The following is an 18,160-nucleotide window of genomic DNA, read 5'->3' as shown; positions in this document are numbered from 1 at the left end:
TAGAATTAACAACCTTTATTCTGGTTTTGGCTTTAGGGTCACATTCAATGATTTCCATAGCTATTTTTTTTTAATTTGTATTAGTGAATCACCGTGAGGTACAGTTACAAACTTATGAACTTTGGTGTTTGCATTTCAGTCACACAGTGATCGTTTACCCATCCCTCCACCAGTGTCCATTCTCCTCCACCAATGTTCCCAGTGTCCCTCCCACCACACCCACCCCGTTCCCCAGCATCCCACCAGAGTTATTCTTGACTCTTTGGGAGTTGTTGCTGACATGAGATTGGAACCATGCAGTACCAGGGCCTGGTGATGGCTTCCCACAAGCAAAGTATGCATTCCAGCCCATTAAGCTATCTCACAGGACCCCCCCCCCCTGCCAAATTTTGAACTTAGGCTAAGCTTCCCAAGATTATTCTGGCACTGGTGGGAGAAGTGGGGGGCCAGGAAGACAGTGTCCTCCAGAGAGAGAGAGAGTGGAACTGGTTTCTTGCTTGGTCTCCTGGGGAAGTGCTTGGTATGTCAGCCAGCTATCTTAAGCAGCCAGCTAGTTGCAGTTGAGATCCACTTGATCTGCATGGTGCCACGCTTGGTCTTCACCTATGCTTTCCCAAAGTCATAGCTTCAGGCTGCAGCAAGGGGTTGCTCTCTCCTGGATTAGGAAATTCAGTCCTGGTCTCTGCCCAGGTTTCCAGATTCATCATTTGCTCTTAGAGGAAAGAGTTTCAAGAGAAGAATAGTGAAGTAGAAGTTTTATTTAGGGAATGTGAGGAGGGAGATAGAAGGAAGGAGAGACTATCTTATTCACAAGAGAATGTGGACTTCTCCAAAAGGGAGAAGAGAGAGAGGACCCATAAAGTAAAAGTAAGGACTTACACATCCCAAGTTGAGATGGCAGGTTGCATCTGCCAGCCCCTGGCATAGAAACCTCTAGTACTTCTCAGAAAGTGCTAGAGAATCTGCATTCTACAGGCAGAGAAATAGCTCAAAGAGCTGGATTGCATGATTTGCATGTAGGTTCTTGGCTCTGTTCCCTAGTATTGCATACTCTCCTGAGCACTGAGTTGGGAATAGCCCCTAGTGCTGCAAGTATTATAACGAAACAAGAAAGAATAGAGCAGAATAAAACTAAACAACTTGCACTCTTTATATTTCTCCCTTGACCAGTTCCTTGTACTGGTCACAGTATTGGAAGAGATAAAATCTGGGCATTTTGAGAAAAGCCTTTTGAAGAGACAGCTTCAATAATAATCAGATATATATTAAACGCTTTTAATCCGTTAAATCTTTAATATAGAAAAAGTCCAAGTTCCACATCTATTTTTAAAAGTATACCTTTGCTCATAGAACTTAGAAATTTTATCAGAAACTGGAGCTCTGCAGAATGTCTTCACATATTAAGCAAAGCTAATGTTAGAGTTTCTGTTTCTCAACAGGTGTGTGCAAATAAAGTTAGGGTCATCAGGGAGTAGCATTTCTTCTCTCAGGAGGAAGAATATGTATAAAAAGGAATGTGTCTCATTGTTAAACAACCTTTGTTGGTGGTTGATTTTGAGCATGGATAGACTAACCTTTGTGTGTGTGTGTGTGTAAATGGTCTAAGACATATATATATATATACACATATATACATATATGTATACATGTTTGTGTGTACATAGGCCATAACATATATATACATATATATAAAATCATCTAATGGCATTTGATATGGAAAATACTAAATCTAAGCATTCATCATGAACAGATGCTCACAAAGAAGAAAAAGAGCTCTGAGTTGTAGGTGCAGAGGTATATAACAAGCTGACTCCCTGAGGTGTTTTCTGATCAGCATAAAGATGAATTCAAAACTGAATAAAAATAAGAATTTTATCTTGACTTTACTGGAAACATTTGTAATGGAGTGAGAGAGAAAAATGAGAGATAAAAAGAGCCAGTGTCAGCTCTGTTTGGTTCAAGGTTTTTCAAATCTGTCCCCAGTCTGTACCACCCTGGTGAAGTCTTTGCTAATATCAGTGAGATGAAGTGACTTGAAGTTTGTGAGCTCACTGACGGTAATTTATTGAAGAATCAATCTTTGTCCCTAAACTGCAAGTGTACACCCAGATTCCATTGACAAACTTAAATTCTTACGAAGAACTTTGGGAAGTGCACGTGGCTTTTTATTTCTCACCAGAGTCTTTGAAATGCTATCGTTTCCACCAATCATTATACCTTATAATTCTTTTTGGCAGCAATTGACATAATTTCCTGTAACAAATATATTTCTAAAATGAGCAACATCATGATAGATCATTAAATTAGTGAGACATATTCCCTTTGTGACTATAGTTACTTCTCTACTCTGTAGGATTAGAACATAGAGTCCAAAACAGTGACTTATGAAACATTTATATTTCCTGTTTAAATACATTCTGTGGACATTCTTGAAATAGATCTACCTATTTTTCTCCCACTGGGGCCAACCCCAGTGGAGTCTTGGGGTCATGCCTTGTGATGCTTGACTCAGTGGAGCAGGCATACTTGAAGACTGTGCCCAAACCAGGCATACTTGAAGACTACCAGGACCTCGTCCTATAGTGCTTGGCAGCTACTAAGATCACACCCGATGGTACTGAGTCTATAACCAACAGTATTTGGGTGGCCACGTAGAGTTGAGAATCAAACTTGGGACCTTGCACAGGCTTGTCTGCTGCTTTACCATTTGAACTATCTACCTGGTTCCTGAATTGAGCTTTATATAATCATGTTTTGCATAACCTAATACTGACATTGTTGAGCATTTCTTAATCTCAGAGCAAATGTTCATCATTTAAGAAGTTAGGAGACTGCAGAAGAGAAAGATGGAGAGCTTAAATAAACACACAAACAAACAGAAAACAGCACCAAAGATGCAGCTGAACTGTGACTTAGGTGTTGAGCATGTGCCCTGCATGTACTTGGCACTGGCTTCAGACCCTCCCCCCCACCATTTATCCTGTCCTCCTCCCCCACAACCCTCAAGCACCACTGAGTGTAGCCCCTGTGACAATATTTGCATTCTATATTTATATTTTATATTCAAGAATAGCAATTATTTGTTTCTGTCTTTTGGCTTTACATTGATGGGCTCAAGAGCTGTAAGCTTATAGAATTATTCACCCAGGTATAATTATGAACAGTTTTGCTATAGACAGTTTTTAGGTTTCAGCAGCAAAGTTTTTAGTCAAGCATGGGAATTAGATACAATCTGTGCTCTGGAGATTTAGAACTAGCATAGTTGAGTAATTCCACAGGGCTGTAATTACGATCAGCCTAACATCTGGAATAATCTGTTTTCGATGTTTAACTTCTCTGAACTCTGACTCAAATCCAGACACGTGGTTAAAAATAGATTTTCCTCTTAATAGTCAAGCCACTGAACAATTAAGACAATACTCTAAATCAGTGTTCCTTAACCTTTTTTTCTGACTGTGGGTCCTTTTCGACCTTGTTTCCTTCCTATGCACCCTCTGTCCTACTGATTGGCAGTCTGGTCTCATTCTGTGTTCTTCCAGTTATGTGATTTTATTTCACCTGCAGCCCCCTTGGAATATCCTAGGGTCCCATAGGGCACTATATGGCTCCTGGTTGAGAAACACTGTGCTAAATCATCAATTTTAGGATGTTTACATATTTGCCAGAATCTGCCAGTTAAACTTTTGTAAGAAATTCAGGTGATTAAAACGTTTTGTTTTGTTTTTTAAAATGAGATTGCAACTGGGGTGGGGTGTGGGGAGAGGGCTTCAATGGCCAGAGCACATGCTGTACATGCAGAAGCCCTGGGTTGGATCCCTAGCATGGCATGGTGCCCTAAGCACCACTCAGGGACAATACCTAAGCACTGTGCTTCGAGTAGCCCCTACCACCCTTGGGTGTAATCCTCAAACAAAAACAAACAAAATAAAACAACATTTAAAAATATTACTTATCACAATGAAAGCTAAAGTTGTTTTTTAGGGCAACTGCAATAGAAAACAACCTCGATCCTAGTTTAAGAATTAAGGGGAGAGTGGGGCTGGAGCAATAGCACAGTGGGTAGGGTGGTTGCCTTGCATGTGGCCAACCCGGGTTCGATTCCCAGCATCCCATATGGTCCCCTGATCACCATCAGGAGTGATTCCTGAGTGCAAAGCCAAGAGTAACCCCTGAACATCGCCAGGTGTGACCCAAAAAAAGCAAAAAGGAAAAAAAAAGAATTAAAGGGAGAATGTGAGGAAGTAACTAGAAGGGTTTGTTATTTACTGTTACACTTCTTAGAGGTGTAAAAAAGTAAATATTTAGTTAAATGGGTTTTCTGAGGCAATGAGGTTGAACAGAGATGGTTTTAATAACTAGAATTAAGAAGAAATACTAATGGACTAGAAAGATGCTACAAGGGTTACAACACTTGCTTTGCAGGTAGCTGGCTCCAGCCCAAACCCCAACACCACACAGTCCCCCTGAGCTTCACTATAGTACAGCACTGGAGGCCCCAAGGACTACTGGACCTGAATTACCTCTGGGTAATCCCTGGCACCATAGAGTTCAATAAATAACATCCTTGGAACCTAGCATTAAGTCACATACCTGGTTGGCAAAGCAGTTGCTAGTTCTTCTTAGTATTATTTGGGACCTTGCCCTTTCTCCAAAAGGCAATCTTAGTGGACTGGAGCACATGCTTTGCATGCAGAAAGGCAGGATTCAATCCTGGCACCACCTGGTTCCCTCATCCCCACACCCATTACTGCCTGAAGCAACTCCCAAGCACAGATCTGGACCCTGAAATACGGAGCTGAACCCCAAATACAAAGATGGGAGTAGCTCCTGAGCACCACTGGGTGTGTCTCAACAACCAAAACAGAAGCCAAAAAATAAAGAAGGACTGTCATCAGAGACCTAGCTGAAACCTTGAATACCATCTAAACTGTTCATTCCTTTTGTGGCCAAGGAAACTGAGACCCAGAGTCATTTTTATTACTTGCCTGCAGTTTGTCACAAAGCTAGATCAGGACAGAACTAGAATTTAATCCCTCCCAAAGGCCTAGACATGAAAACAGTGACATAGATTGATACAGAATATCAGTTGGTGATATTAAATTGTGGACATATATTGAATATGTAGAATATATAGAGTCTCTTGCATCCACACGTGGCTGTCTTTACCGGGGCCCCTAGGAGGGGGTGGGTTGAGTTTTCCTCCCTGCCCTGAGCAGAGCCCCAGTAGCTGAAGACCTCCAAAACCCAGCCATAGCCATGCTCAAAGCTCCTCTCCACACGTTCGGACGAGCCTCACACATGAAGGAACTGGCAGAGGAACCCAGGTGTGCAGAACCAAGGGCTGAGATCTCCAAGCCTGCTGGGATCCGGACTGGGTCTCGTCTGCCCAGATCCTCCATTTTCCAGTAGCTAGGTGGTCACACCTAGAAACCGCCCCTGGCACCATGTAATCCCATCAACGGCTAACATCCAGAGACTATAAAACCAAGCTCCCAGAAGCTTATAACCTAGTTCTCCCTCTCGGAGAACCTGGCAAGCTACCGAGAATTTCTTGCTGGCATGGGAGAGCCTGGCAAGCTCCCCATGGCATATTCATATGCCAGAACCAGTAACAATGATGGGTCTCATTCCCCTGACCCTGAAAGAACCACCAATGCAGCACCATTGGGAAGGACGAGTAAAGAGAGGCTGCTAAAATCTCAGGGCTAGGACGAATGGAGACGTTACTGAGACCGATCGAGAAAATCAACGATCAACAGGATGATGATGTTGGTAATGATGTAGAATAAAATTGAGGATAAACTTTGAGATGTGTGATTACCATCAATCTTAAAAAAGAAGAAAGATATTTTGATTTCTCAAATGGAGTAGAGAAATATGAATGAAGTTATCCATGGATCAATTTGAAAAGAATGAGTTCTGATGGCAGATATGAAAATGACCTTCCAACAGATTCTATTAACAACAACAGTAAAGATAATAATTACATTATTAACAGTTATCACCTACTGACTGTTTACCCTGTGTCTCGGTATCATGTCAGGCATCTCAGGTACATTAGTTCATATAATTATTTCACTCTTCGAATTAAATATACCATTATTTGGTATTGTTTTGTGTTTTGGGGAGGGATGATGGTAGAAGATCTTCCTGAAATTCCAAAGCTAGTGATTTTCAAACTTAAGTAATAAACTAACCCATCTTCTAAAGGAAAAATAATTTCCTACACTATATTGACTTAACTGTAAGATCACTTAGCAAGGTACAAGCACAAATTCCTTAAGCTGTAGCTCTTTACTGAAAAGAAGTTACACTTTAAATATAAGCAAAACTTACAAAGTCAATAAAAACAAAATTAATAGCACCAATTTATTGTAAAGGATGAAGGACTTTTGCTCATTGGAAAGTACTTTTGGTGGGTTGTGATGTAGCTATGTCACTCAGACCACTGATGTTTTCGATTAGAACAATACCATTCCTTACTTTTTCCCAGAGCACTGCTTCTAGAACCATCTATTTTCTTTGGTCTATTGTGGAGTACCTAGGAAACAGTCATCTTTATCCACTTTCAGCCCCATCTTATATTATGCCACTACCGTTTTGTATCTGAATTTCTGTGAGCCACAGTTTGACCGCCACCAAGCTATTTTCCATACCAATAACTTCTCTGTAATATATGCATTAGGACTCAGTTTAGGAATGACCTCTCTGGAAATTCTCCTCTATTGCCTCTCCTTATGTCCTATTTCCTTGTCCCTTTCTTTTTTTGCAGGGTAGGTCATACCCAAGGGTTACTCCTGGCTTTACACTCAGGAATTTTTCTGAATTACTCCTGGCAGTGCTCAAGGGATTATATCGGGTGTCAGGGATTGAACCCCGGTCAGCAGAGAGCAGGGCAAGCTCCCTACCCTTTGTGCTATCACTTTGGCCCTTCCTTTCCCCTTTCATGATTAGCTTCCACCTCCGACTGAATTAACTGTGTCTCTTTGTCCTTTATTGCTTTTTTATAATTGCATAATAGCATTTAAACAAACTGCATACCTCTGCTTACAGTCTTAGCTTTGTTGTCTTTAATTTTTGGTCTCTCCACGTATACTTTTAGCATCTTGAAAGTAGGGCCTGACTAGTGCATATTCTCATTAGTCCAATTGAAAGGGAAGAATGATCTTGGCTCACTGGTTCTTTCCTTGTCATTTTCAAATCAAAGAGTCAATAGTCAGTGAAAACAAAGTAGGTACTGCCTGATTGTCCCCATTCATATGTAAAATTTATGTAATAGACTTTTTAGCAACATAATTTTGGAAGTAATTGTTCCATAAAGAATTAAAGCTCATATTATTTTTGCTATCCTTTTGTTTTCATTTCCTCAGGAGCTGTGATTGTCTCTACACCTCAAGACATTGCATTGATGGATGCACGCAAAGGTGCTGAGATGTTTCGGAAAGTCCACGTTCCTGTAAGCATTTACAACTTTACTGTTGCAGAAATAGGAGCTGATTCTAACTGAAGAAGCAAATCACTGTGAAATAGAATTCAAGATACACTTAAATAAGTTTCCATTGAGTAAATGAGTAAAAAAAAATTTCTTGGTGTCAGAGAGATACTACAAGGGTTAAGGCATTTGTCTTGCATGTAACCAATTTTGTTCCATCCCTGGAATGACATTTGGTCTCCTGAAGCACTATTAGGAGTGATTCCTGAGCACAGACCTAGGAGTAAGTCCTGAGCACTGCCAGGTATGGCCCAAAAAACAACAATAAAAAATGATTTCTTCTATAAAATTTCCATCGGTAAACTTTCCTAAGTTTGGATCTAGGTAGGGCATTTGTTTGCCTTGCAGGTAGCAACCCACACGATCTCCATATGATCCCATATGATCCCCCAATCTCTTCCAGGAGTAATTTCTGAGTGTAATAACCACTGAGCATCACTCGGTATGCTCCCCACCCCCCAATAAAAAGAAAAAAAATAAAGGACCCCAAAAAATAAATTTTCCTACAGTTAAATTCATTTAAAGTCCACCGTTTTCTAAAAAGTAAGGTTTTTTTATACTATGCAGCAAAATAAAGCAAATTACTTATATAATAAAATATAATAAAAGTAAGACAAATGTCAATTAAAAACAGATGAATGGGGCTGGAGAGATAGTCCAAGGGTTGTGGAGCATGTGGTACTGCGTGTGAACTGACCCTGTGCCACATGGATCTGTGAACATCACAGGGTTCAGCCTTCCAGGTCCCCCAGCACCACTGGTTTGATGCTGGTGATCCCCTACATTGAACCATTGGTCTTTTTGACTTAGACAGGGCTCCAGGACCCCCTAAACACTGCTTGGGAATCTCCTAAGATGTTCTTGGGAATTCCTCCAAGAAAATAAATCAGATGGAGCCAGAAGGAAAGGCTATAAACAAATTGCATGCGAGTAAAAGACTTAAGTACAGCAGAAGTGTGTCAGAAGACACATAATATTTCTCTGAGTTCTTCTGGGAAAAAACTGTGTTTGACGAGCACAGTCTCATCACTTTTAAAAAAAAAATTTTAATTTGTGGCAGATGCGACTGCAGGTGATGCTTATTGGGGAGGTGCCTAGAAGTGCTCAGGGCCCACCAGGGCTATTCCAGGTGGTCTGGGGATCCTCCCAGGGCTGGGGAATGAGCTCAGGGCCTCACACAAGCTACGTGTGTGCCCTGACACTTAAGCCCTCTCTATGATCCTCACCGCAATTTTTGTTTGTTTGATTATTCTTTGGTTGTTGTTTATTTGATGGGTCATGTTCAGGGGGCTAGTCCTGGCTCTGTGCTTAGGGGTAACTCCCTTGAAATATATGGTGCCAAGTATCAAACCCAGGCCTCTTGCATGCAGAGATGCACTAAGCCCATAGATCTATCTCCCAGCCCTCTTCCCTTTTTCAAAAAAAAGGAAAAACAACCCATGCTCTTACTCTTCTTGCTCCTACTGTGCCTCAGCAAACTCGTGGCACAGTCCAGTTTAGAACACACTTTTCAATTCAGTCCAAGCCATGTGATGCAACCATCTGTCTGGCTAACTGACACTGTCACTAGAGGTAACTACAGGGGCCAGGGCATCCAGGGTCCATAGTTGCCAAAGACTGCAAATGGATTTTTCAATCCTTAATTTATTTTTGCTTACCTGTTATACTTGACACTTACTGGCCTAGAAGTAAAGAACAGATCAATTCACACTGTTCTGACAGATCTTCCTCTAGAGAGTGAATGGGGTGAGACAAAATCCTCATAGAACATAGCAGTGAGGAAGAGGAAGAGCCACCCCACTAAGCTCAGGCTAAACTATTGGTGAGCAGGTGCCATGAAGGACAGATGTTGGTATTAGTAAGGAAGTGCTATGAGAGATATTCTAATTAGATCATGGACTATGTAAGGCTCATAATGCCAATGTAGGGATTATTTGTCTTCCCAAAAACAAAAATTTTTAAAGGTAGAATGCCTTAACCTCTCTGAAACCTGCATAACTGACTAAATGACCAGTAATCTTTGCAAGTGAATGAGGGGGAATTTTCCAGTAGTGGACTAGAGCGATAGCACAGTAGGTAGGGCGTTTGCCTTGCATGCGGCCAACCCGGGATCAATTCCTCTGTCCCTCTCGAAGAACCCGGCAAGTATCCTGCCCTCACAGCAGAGCCTGGCAAGCTACCCATGCCGTATTCAATATACCAAAAACAGTAACAATAAGTCTCACAATGGAGACGTTACTGGTGCCCGCTCGAGCAAATCAATGAACAACGGGATGGCAGTGATAGTGATAGTGCTACAGAGCACGGTTAAATCGGTGGCCAGCCCTGCACTCCCCACTTTGTAAAGAGAATTCTGGGTGAATGGGATGTGGATTAGGTAACCTTTTAGATCCCACTGGCCCTTGAGAGACATAGAGTCTGAGTAGTAGTAAAACAGTTGAAATCAGAGAGTATTCCATAAATACAAAAGAGAAAGGTAGTGCTTTATTTACACTGTTTTATTCCACCCCCCCTGCCTCCCCTGATTTTAGTCTTCTGCTTTCCCCCTTTTGAAGTGCATTAGTTACCATGGAAGCAGTGATGTCTTTGGGATTCATTGGTGTGGACAGAGTTTCATAATGTCTACAAGAACATTTTGAGGTTAATTTAAATGACTTCTAAAAACTGACGGCTTAGAAAGATCAGGGAAAAGGAGATATGGAATGAAAGTCTCTGTCCTCTCCCTGAAATAATATAAACTATGCCAAATCTTTGTTTATTTCTATTTGTAGGTGGATATTTTTTAATAAGATTTTTCAGCCTCATACATTTTTAATGGCCTGTACTTTATATAATGTCATTCTCACCCATTTTGGGAACCCTGGTTTTATGGGGGAGGCCCAGATACTTCAGTTTAGAACCCTTCTCCTACCATTTGGATTTTGGAAGTCACGGGGCTTTCACCATCCAGCTCTTCCTTTTTAGGTTATCTCCTTCCTAACTCTGCTTTCTCTCTTATTCCTTCCAAACTTAAATAGTTAATTGTAATGTGATAAGTAGTTATTAGTTTATTTTACAAATATATATTTGTTTACTGATGAGTCCCTGCTATAATCGAAGTACTGTGATATTGGTGATCTGGAGGTGGGGGATGGAGTAGGATGAATTGTCTTTATTCAATTATTTTTTCCTGTTAAGGAACCCTTGTTTTCTGATAAGAGCCTTTTGGATATTTATAACTTCATTTGAGGGTTATAAAGTACAAGCATATGGCCCCAGTCCATGAAATATCAGTGTCTGTCCCATCATGGACCAGAATTTTGCCCACAGGCTGGATTCCCCCTCCCTCGCCTCCCTCCGCCGCCCCCGCCAGCTCTGTACCAAGTGGCATTATAATGAAGGGCTCCTAATTTCTGAGGCATCAGAGAACATTCTCTTATATACTGTCACATACTGTCAAGAAAACCTTTCAGGGCTGGAGAGAGAATTCAGTAGTTATGGGCACATGCCTTATGCGCATGCATGCACGCACGCACACACACACACACACACACACACACACACACACAGAGTTTTAATCCACAGTAGGGTTAAAGCAGGGTACTGCATCACAGGCACTTCTGGGTGTTGTTCTGGTGGCCCTTGAGTATATTGTAGTGGCTCTGGTGACTGCCAGCCTTATGGATCCTGGTCATTCTGCATTGCTGGATGAGAGGTAAGTGTCAGCAGGAGGATCCCTGGACCCTGGGCACTGTCTAGAAGGCCCAGTCGATCAGTCAGACAATAATGGAAAAGCCAGGCCTTTTACAAACCTGTAATTGTGCATATGCTGGTCCTTTGCCTTATAAGATATTGTCAGCTTGGAAAACTATTTATCAAAACCTCTGCTCAGACCTAACTGTCTCTAGGAAGCTTTTCTCAGTCCTCAGAAAAAGTGGAGTTCTTTCTCTTACCTATTTGAACATGTATTAAGTTTGACTCACCCCACAACAAAGAATATGAATTTTTTCCTAGCCAAAAAGAATATGAATTACCAAATGGAGAAGGGAACACCAAATGAATTGTGAGTGGAGATCCCATGTGGTAAGGGAAATGCGCGCTGAAAGTGGGCTAGTGTCCGAACATGATGGCCACTCAATACTCCATTGCAGACCACAACACCCAAAAGGAGAGAGAGAGACAAATTGGAATGCCCTGCCACAGAGGTGGGGTGGTGGGGATGGGATTGGGGGGTGGGAGGGATACTGGGTTCATTGGTGGTGGAGAATGGACACTGGTGGAGGGATGGGCTCCCGAACACTGCATGAAGGAAAAACAAGCATGAAATGTTTGAATCTGTAACTGTACCCTCACTGTGACTCACTAATTTAAAAAAAAATAATAATATGAATTTCTGGACAGCAATAAAATCTATTTTGAATATCTATAAATGCTCAGTGACTGGACATAGAAAGCATCGGTTATAAGACACTCACTGTGCTGACATTTGACCTGGGATATAAGGCCATTCACAGCCTGCCATCACAGCTCACAGCCACTCTGCCTTGCGTTTGTCCATTCTCTGCCTCGACTAACCTGGTATTTTCCCCACTTATTTGAGATTTCTCTTCATGACCTGAAACATGCTATTCCCCCACCTGACTCCCCTTTACCCTCACTCTCAACATTGCAATTCCTTTTAATCCTTGTGACATCGATTAAGTGGCTGGTTCTTTGTGCGACTTTTCCTGGCCCTGTTAACTAGTGAGCATTTTCTGGTGTGTGAGTTTGCTTCTGACTTTGAAACTTAAAAAAAATTTTTTTTTAATTTTATAAAGTTGTTCACAGTATTTGATTACATTTAATATTCGAACATCATTCCCAACACCATTACACCTTCCTGCCAACATATTTCCACCCAAACCCCAAATGCTGCTCCCAAAGCAGAACTGAAATAATTTATTTTGTATTACTTGTTATGAATAATTCGCTAAAAAATGAGCCAAAAAGGTTTCTTAGAGCAAAGCGTGTGAAGACTGTTGTATTTTACCCAGAAGCCATTAGCGGGCACCAGTAACGTCTCCATTGTGAGACTTATTGTTACTGTTTTTGGCATATTGAATACGTGACCCAAGAAAAAAAAATAAGCCCTTCTTTTAGAGGTTAGTAACACGTTGTTAAAGGTTGAGACTTGTGTGCTTAGATCAATATCTGTATAAATATATTTCCCCCTAAGATTAATTGTGTTCTACTTTAATCCCAATCAAATATAGTATGCTACTCTTGGTTTATTGGTGGTATAAAGTATGAGATGTCCAGGAATGGATTCACTCCTGAATGAGGCTCGTCTGAGGGCGGCCGTGACCGTGGGCAGTTGAGTTCTGGAGGTTTTCTGCTGCCAGGGCTGAGTCCGTTGGGGCAGGGCGGGGAACTCACCTACCCCTTCTGGGTTGCCCGGAGTGAAACAGCCTGGCTCGGGCTCTGGAGGCATGGCTATGGTGTATCCCCTTTGAAACTTTGGAAACAGTTGTCAGTACTTCCTCAATTATAGTGTCATCTTCCCCTGTAGCTGGAACTATAGCTGCTCATGAAATAAACATTAAATAAATGAGTGAAATGGAATTTTCACAAGAATTTAATGGTACAGAGTTTAGTCTGAAAAAATAAAGAAATCACAGGGTGTATTCAGAATTGTTCATTTGTCTATAAGTGAAATGATTTATTTGGGAGTGTACTAGATTTGGTAAAATTTTATGTAGTAGGCTAAGGAATTTGGACTTTTTTCTTGAGATTTTGGTAAGAATCTATAAAGAATGTGGAATGAGAAATAGAAATAATTAGTATTGGGTTTTAAAAGGCTTTAATATAGTAACAGTAATAGAAAACTGAAGCTAGGTAACTGTAGAAGCAGTAAGGAAGCATTTTCAATAGTCCAAATTATTCACACTGCAGGTGTGACTCACTATGGCTCATAAAATCAATAATGTGAGACATAGAAACCAAAATTATAAATGATACCAGGGTAATTTGCTCTTGGGAAGAGAACATATTATTTTGTAAATATTTGGTCTCAGTTATAAACACATAGATATTTAATGGAGGTGTGTGATTGAATGTAGGTGTATATTGAATCAAGGATCTGCTCTAGAATAGTGGCAATGAAAATGTACAGGGAAATAAATGTAATTGTCATTTTGAGGGAAGAATTGACAGACTTTACAATTGATTACTAAAGGTAAGGCAGTTAGGGGAGGGGAAAAAAAGGAGAAAATCAAGGGATTTTAAGAGTTATACTCCCATTAATAAATCTATTGTGAGCTCATTTTTTTTTTTTTGCTCAGGGTGACAGTGAGCTAGAAATAGGAGGTTAGATTCTAAGTCATAGATTCCTGTCCTTATTCCCTATGAGGGTTGTGATTTAAAACTGTTTGGCAAACTGACTGGTAGAGGAAATGATTTGGTGCTGGCCTTTTTAGTGCTATTCACATCACATGATGTATGTGAGCACCCTTTATCTTCATAGAGCCAGATTTATTATTTATCTTTGTAGTCTTTTCTGCACATTTATTTTTTGGCAGTTGGGGAGCTGCCTTCTTTAAATATATAACCTCTTTTATAGTCACAAAATTAAATTACTTTAAATTTTTTATGAGAATTTTTTAAGCAGTAGGATACTACTTAAGACAGTTTTTAATGTACTAGTCAAAGGGCAAACTTGGAAGTGTGAATGCTAGAATTAAAATCACAGCTCTTTCAGTTTTTGGCTATATGCCATACCTCATTTTTTTCATTCATTTCATTATAGTAGCATTTCTTTCATAGAACTGAGGTGGGCAAAATGTAATAATGCCTATGGTGGACTTAGCATAGATTAAGTACTGAGTGTCATAAAATGCTGTGTATTTGATATTGCTTATTCTAATTACTTTTAGAATGTTATTATGGAAGATATGCTCATAATTTGTGTTTATGTTTAGGTGTTTGTGTTTATGTTTATGGTTTAGGTTTTTTGCTTAGCCTCTTTATTTGAGAAATTTACAGGACTTAAAAAATATTTAGACTTATTGGTATCTTTGCATCTTTTTATTCCTTGAGTATTGAGTTGAACCAAAATTTTTCCTTTCATAAAAATTTATTATGTAACTGAAAGTATAGTCTAAAGACTCCATTATTTAAGTTTGAATTATTTAATGTGGGTTAATTGCTGTCACAAAGTGACTTCAAAATATGTTACAGTGCAAACATAAGTGGAAGTCTCTTTCTTTTCTTTCATTCTTTGTTTGGTTTTGTTTGGTTTGGTTTGGTTTGGTTTGGTTTGGTTTGGAATCCATAATCAGCATCGCTTGGAGGCTTCTTCCACCTATATGCTTTGGTTGTTCCACCTGACATTTCCCAGGCAACCATGTGGTGCCAGGTACTGGTCCGAGGCTTTCCATATACAGAGAGTGTCTCAGCCAATTGAGTTAGCTCTCTGACCTCAGAAGTTTATTTCTTGCTCATGTAACAGTTCCAGCAGATGAAAAGATTAGCAGGTGAACTCCATGAAGTCATTTAATTTAGGCAGCTGGAATCTTTATCACTTTCAGATGTGAATTTTGAGATTACCCTTACTACCATCCTCACTTCAGCAACTCAGAAGGGAAAGACAACCAGAAATATTAGGGATCTTTGTGAGTTAAGCCTTGTTGTGGTGCTTCATACTTCTCACGTTCCACTAGAACTCAGTTATATCATCCATAAGCCACATTTCTCAAGGACCCCAAGAAGTGTAGCTTGGCAGCATGTCAAGGATGAGCAGGTCATAGATTCTGGTAAACAACTCAATGTCTTTACTACAGTTGACTTGGCAGAACATAGAGAGTAAAACCTAACACTGGTCATTGTACTTATTTTATCTACACAAATGAATTAAAAATTTATGTAATAACTTATGTAAAAGCATGTAATGTCTTACTTCAACATTGTAAATAGCTATTTATTTTATAAAAGAGGTAAAATTAATTTTTCCTGTGGTATACTTTTCCTGAAGATTGAAAAGAAAAATTGAAGCAAAAGTTTTTCTGTGGTCAGGCAATTTTTAGTATTTATTTGTAAGGATTAATGATTATGTTGTCTCCCAAGAAAGTTTAGATCACAATTCTCTGCTGGGCCCCCAGGATAAGAAACCACAGGTGAAAAATCAGTTAAATAGGGGCCCGCAGCATGAGACTAGGGGCCCAACTGGTAGGACAATGGGTCACAAGAAGGAAATAAGCTTGGAAGGAGGTCACAATTGGAAAAAGGTTGAGATTATTTTAGATCTCAACTGGCTTAGATTATTTTAGAACGTAAAATAGATTATTTTATTAATTTTTTTATTTTTCATTGTTTTACTTTTTTGTCACCAAAGATCCTACAAGTTGTTCCTAAGTAACTCAGAAAATTTTAACTTTTAGTTCATTTTACAGAATAATCCAATGTGTTAATTGATTTTCCATTTGTCCAAGAGTTCCACATTTTACCACTGACTATTCTTTTTTTTTCCTTTTTGGGTCACACTGGGCGATGCACAAGGGTTACTCCTGTTTCTGCACTCAGGAATTACTCCTGGCGGTGCTGGGGGACCACATGGGATGCTGGGAATTGAACTCGGGTTGGCCGCATACAAGGCAAACGCCCTTGCCCGCTGTGCTATTGCTCCAGCCCCTGAATATTTTTGCAATTTAGGTGTTCATATCTGTTTTAGAACTTTTTAGTGTTTTGTTGGCTTATTGCATGAGTTATCTTTATGAAACCATCACAAGAACCTTTATTTTAATATCTTAACATTATGTTAACATTATTTTTAACTATAGTACAAAGATTAAATAATTCACACTAAATCACTCATCTGCTCAGTGGGCATCTGGGCTCTTATTCTAAGCAGTCAGCTTTCTGATGCCTTGTGCTTAGCTGCTATTGTGTGGATTATTCAGAGTTGAGATTTAGCAATGTGGTATCATGGAATATCACAGGCTGAGAATACAGGCAGAGAACAAGAGGAGTCTCCATCAAGTTTGCTTGCCTTTAGGATTCTGATTATCTAGGTGAACAAGTGGAGGTAGAAAACTGATAGATTTAAAACTAGGGAGAGGGCTGGAGCGACAGGACAGTGGGAAGGGTGTTTGCCTTGCAAGTGTCTGACCTTAGGTCATTCCCCAGCATCTCATATGGTCCCCCAAGCATCACCGAGAGCAGTTCCTGAGTGCAGAGCCAGGTAGTAACCCCTGAGCATCAAAGGGAGTGACCCCAAAACAAACAAATACATAAATAATAAATATATAAATAGATCACTTATAAGTGGCTGCTTTTGCGGCCACAGGACCTCTCATAATATTCATAATAAGTAATAGAAAATAAATTACCTACAATCTGCCTCTGGCAAGCAGACTTGAACAATGGTGGGAAAATTTGAAATAATGGTGATGGGAAGGTGTAATAGTGGTGGGATTGGTGTTTAAATATTGAATATAACCAATGTGAACAACCTTATGAAAATAAAATTTTAAAATAAAAAAAATTAAATTAAACTGGGGAGAGATTAAGGGGTTGTTAGTTCTGTTAAGAACCCAGAAAAGTTCACCTGAGTGTATTAAGGAGAATGGAAATTTCATGGTCACAAGCCATGAGGAACAGCGAGCCAACATAGTGTTTTAAGTTGGGCATCCCTTTATAACTGTGCTTTTTGGTACAGACACAAAAACTAACAAAGCTCAGACACCTCAATTTTAATTTCATTTTAATTAAAATTTTATTTAATATTTATTTTATCAACTAGTCATGATTTATTGTGTCAGATCACTTAGACCCATAACCAGATCCTCTAGTCCATTCATTTAACATCTTGTGTGTTGATTTTCACATACAAAACAATTATCTTGTTATTTGAAAAATTTTGACTATTATCTATTGACTGTATCACGATCACGAAATCCCGTTAATCATCGATTTTTCGAGTGGGCTTGGTAACCTCTCCATTTGTCCTTTCCCTGAGATCTTAGAAGTCTCTCTTGACTCAGTCCTCCCAATGATGTCCTACTGGAGGCTCTTTCAGGGTCAGGGGAATGAGATCCAGCTTGTTACTGGATTTAGCATATGAATATACCATGGGAAGCTTTGCAAGGCTGTCCCATGTGGGCAGGAAACTCTCAAAAGATTGTCAGTTTCTCCCAGAGGGAGAAGTTTAAGTAGGCTACAAGATACAAGCTGCCGAGCGCCTCTGGGAGCTCGCTTTTAAGTCCCTGGATGTTGGCCGTTGATGGGATTACACACACCTGGGTTCCTCTGCCGGTACCTTCATGCGTGAGGCCTGTCCGAACGTGTGGAGAGGGGCCTCGAGCATGGCTGTGGCTAGGTTCTGGTGGTCTTTGGCCGCCGGGAGCTCTGTCGGGGTGGGGAGGGAAGCTGGAGCCATCCCTTCCATGGGTTCCCAGGGAAGACAGCCAGGCATGCAAGCAAGAGACTCTCTTGCCCTCGGCCGATTAACTGTATAATCTTAAGCAAATAATTTAAATTCAATGTTTGGTGATTCTGCTGTGCATCCATGCTAAGTACTTTGTACTTTGCTCAGCACATAATAATGAAAAAGGTAGCTTTGAATGTTATTGTTATGGTAGATTATAGGGACAATTATAAATACTTCATCTAGAATTCAAGCCATAGAAAAATTTAATAAATTGTACCATATAAACT

The 18,160-nt window shown here is 40.1% G+C and overlaps 1 protein-coding gene across 4 annotated transcripts in view; it reads left to right on the top strand.

Moving 5' to 3' along the window:
* The window catches only part of NUBPL (NUBP iron-sulfur cluster assembly factor, mitochondrial), a 211,904-nt gene that overhangs the window by 167,043 nt on the left and 26,701 nt on the right, over positions 1 to 18,160 (top strand). For all 4 annotated transcript variants that reach the window (XM_055131554.1, XM_055131557.1, XM_055131556.1 and 1 more), the window contains one exon: positions 7,371 to 7,456. In XM_055131554.1, the coding sequence (XP_054987529.1) occupies positions 7,371 to 7,456 (86 nt within the window). The remainder of the gene's footprint in view (positions 1 to 7,370; positions 7,457 to 18,160) is intronic.

This window comes from Sorex araneus, chromosome 3 (assembly GCF_027595985.1).
Source record: "Sorex araneus isolate mSorAra2 chromosome 3, mSorAra2.pri, whole genome shotgun sequence".
Classification (NCBI taxonomy): domain Eukaryota; kingdom Metazoa; phylum Chordata; class Mammalia; order Eulipotyphla; family Soricidae; genus Sorex; species Sorex araneus.
Note: the sequence above shows the minus strand (reverse complement) of the source record. Positions and strands in the feature narration are given on the sequence as shown.